General features: G+C 56.8%; 1 protein-coding gene across 1 annotated transcript in view; it reads right to left on the minus strand.

The window, feature by feature from the left end:
* The window catches only part of CNNM4 (cyclin and CBS domain divalent metal cation transport mediator 4), a gene marked incomplete at its 5' end in the record, with an annotated part of 40580 nt that extends 38629 nt beyond the window's left edge, over positions 1-1951 (minus strand). Inside the window, one exon of the mRNA XM_029938505.1 lies at positions 571-1951. Within this exon, the coding sequence (XP_029794365.1) occupies positions 571-1951 (1381 nt within the window). The remainder of the gene's footprint in view (positions 1-570) is intronic.
* Positions 1952-1956: the final 5 nt, after the last annotated feature.

The following is a 1956-nucleotide window of genomic DNA, read 5'->3' on the forward strand; positions in this document are numbered from 1 at the left end:
ACCCCCCCCCCCACCCTCCCACTGAGCAGCAGAGCTTACACCCAGCTCAACAGGACCACTTGCTGGGCCACAAGCACACCCGTTGCTTCCCCATTCAGGTGCTCTGCTCCTAGTGGGGTTCCCCCTGCCTCAAGTACCACATCTCCCCACATCTTCAGGCTCTCCTCAAATGCTCCCTCCTATGTGAAGGTTTTCCCAGGTTCCCAGCCCCTTCCCTACCTCACCCCACTCAGATGTGGGGGTCCACACTCTAATCTCCACAGCCTCTTTTAAGTCATCAGCCTTACTTGGTCCTGCTTCAATAGCTGCCTGAGGGCCTTGCTCTATCCCTCTGAGTGCACAAGGGTGTCTCAGCTCTGATTCACCTGAAGCACAAAGCACAGTGACTGGCAGACAGCAGATGGTTAGGAAATGTTCCTGCTGTCCCAAACACCATTCACTTCAGACGCCCGGGAAGTGATGGGCAAAGGGAAAGAGTCACACAAAAACACCAAGACCAGCAGACACAAAACAGGCAAGAGAACAAGGGGTGGCACAAAGACACTTAACAGAGCGAGCATCAGGCCCTACCCTTCTTGAACTCCTCCAGCATGGCATCCAACTTGGTGTCATGGAAGACAAAATGCACTGGGTGGTTGTAGAAGCGGGTAATGGTCTTGAGGGGGGTGCAGTCGTCAGGGTCCACGAAGGCCAAGTCTTTGACATAGAGAATATCTACAATATTGGACTGCTCGTCTTCAAATACCGGGATGCGGGTATAGCCACTTTCCATAATCTCCGACATGGTGTTGAAGTCCAGGATGGCATCACTGCGGATCATGAAGCAGTCTTGGAGCTGGGTCATGATATCCTCCACCGTTTTGGTCCGTAGCTCCAGGGCACCCTGAATCATATTTAGCTCCTCTTTCACCAGATCATTATAGGGCTCCGTTACCTTCAACATCTCCATCAGCTTCTCCCGATTGTAAACGGTGCGAATCTCCTGGCCCAAAACAAAATCCAGGAGCTTGCTAATGGGAAAACTGAGGGGGAAGGTGAGAAGCATAAAGAATTTGGTGAGAATGATAGTGTTGGCACCCACTGCCAGCCCATGTCGGGAGCACAAGGCCTGAGGTACGATCTCCCCAAAGATGACGATGCCAATGGTGGAGGAGGCCACCGCCATGATTCCAGACCCGATGAAGATGTCTAGAAGAATGGTGAGGGAGGTGTTGACCAGCACGTTTCCCAGGAGCAGAGAGCAGAGTAAGTAGTTGCCCTTGCGGCGGATGGGCTCGATCTTGCGGGCATAGCGCCTCTCCTTCTGGGTGCCACAGTTCTGCACAATGCGCAGCTCCATGGGGTCCAGGGCCATAAGCCCCAGGTTGAGGCCAGAAAAGATGCCTGACAGCACCAGCAGCACCATAATGAGGAGGATGTGCAGCCAGAGGGGCAGGAACCTCCCAGCCTCCTCCACCATGAAGAGCAGGGAGTCCTTATCGGTCCACCTCTGCCAGGGCCCGTCCACCCCAGCCCGGGTGCACAGTGCATACAGCTTCATGTTCTCGCTCCTCCGGAGGAACTTAGTGAGCACCACCAGCATCCCGGACGTGTTCCCGCGACTCACGTTGACCAGCTGCTGGACGACCAAGTCCTTGGTAAGCTCGGGGCAGTTGGTGGAGTTGTGGATGGCCTCGGTGTTGTCCACCTCGGTGAAGGAGATAAGGTTGCTGGAGATGGAGCCCAGCCTCTGGCCGTACAGCCTCAGGTTCACCGTACTGCCCTCGGACACGAAGATGATGCCATCCGAGTTCATCCCACAGGATTTGTTGCAGCTCGCCAGCCTCATGCCCAGGATCGCGCCCCGCTGGGGGTCGCTCTGACCCCGGGCCCCCCGCGCCCACAGCAGCACCAGCAGCAGCAGCGTCGCCAGGAGGAGGCGCCCTCGGGCCGGCCCGCCGCCTGGGCGCCCGCCCC

This window comes from Suricata suricatta, chromosome 4 (genome assembly GCF_006229205.1).
Source record: "Suricata suricatta isolate VVHF042 chromosome 4, meerkat_22Aug2017_6uvM2_HiC, whole genome shotgun sequence".
Classification (NCBI taxonomy): domain Eukaryota; kingdom Metazoa; phylum Chordata; class Mammalia; order Carnivora; family Herpestidae; genus Suricata; species Suricata suricatta.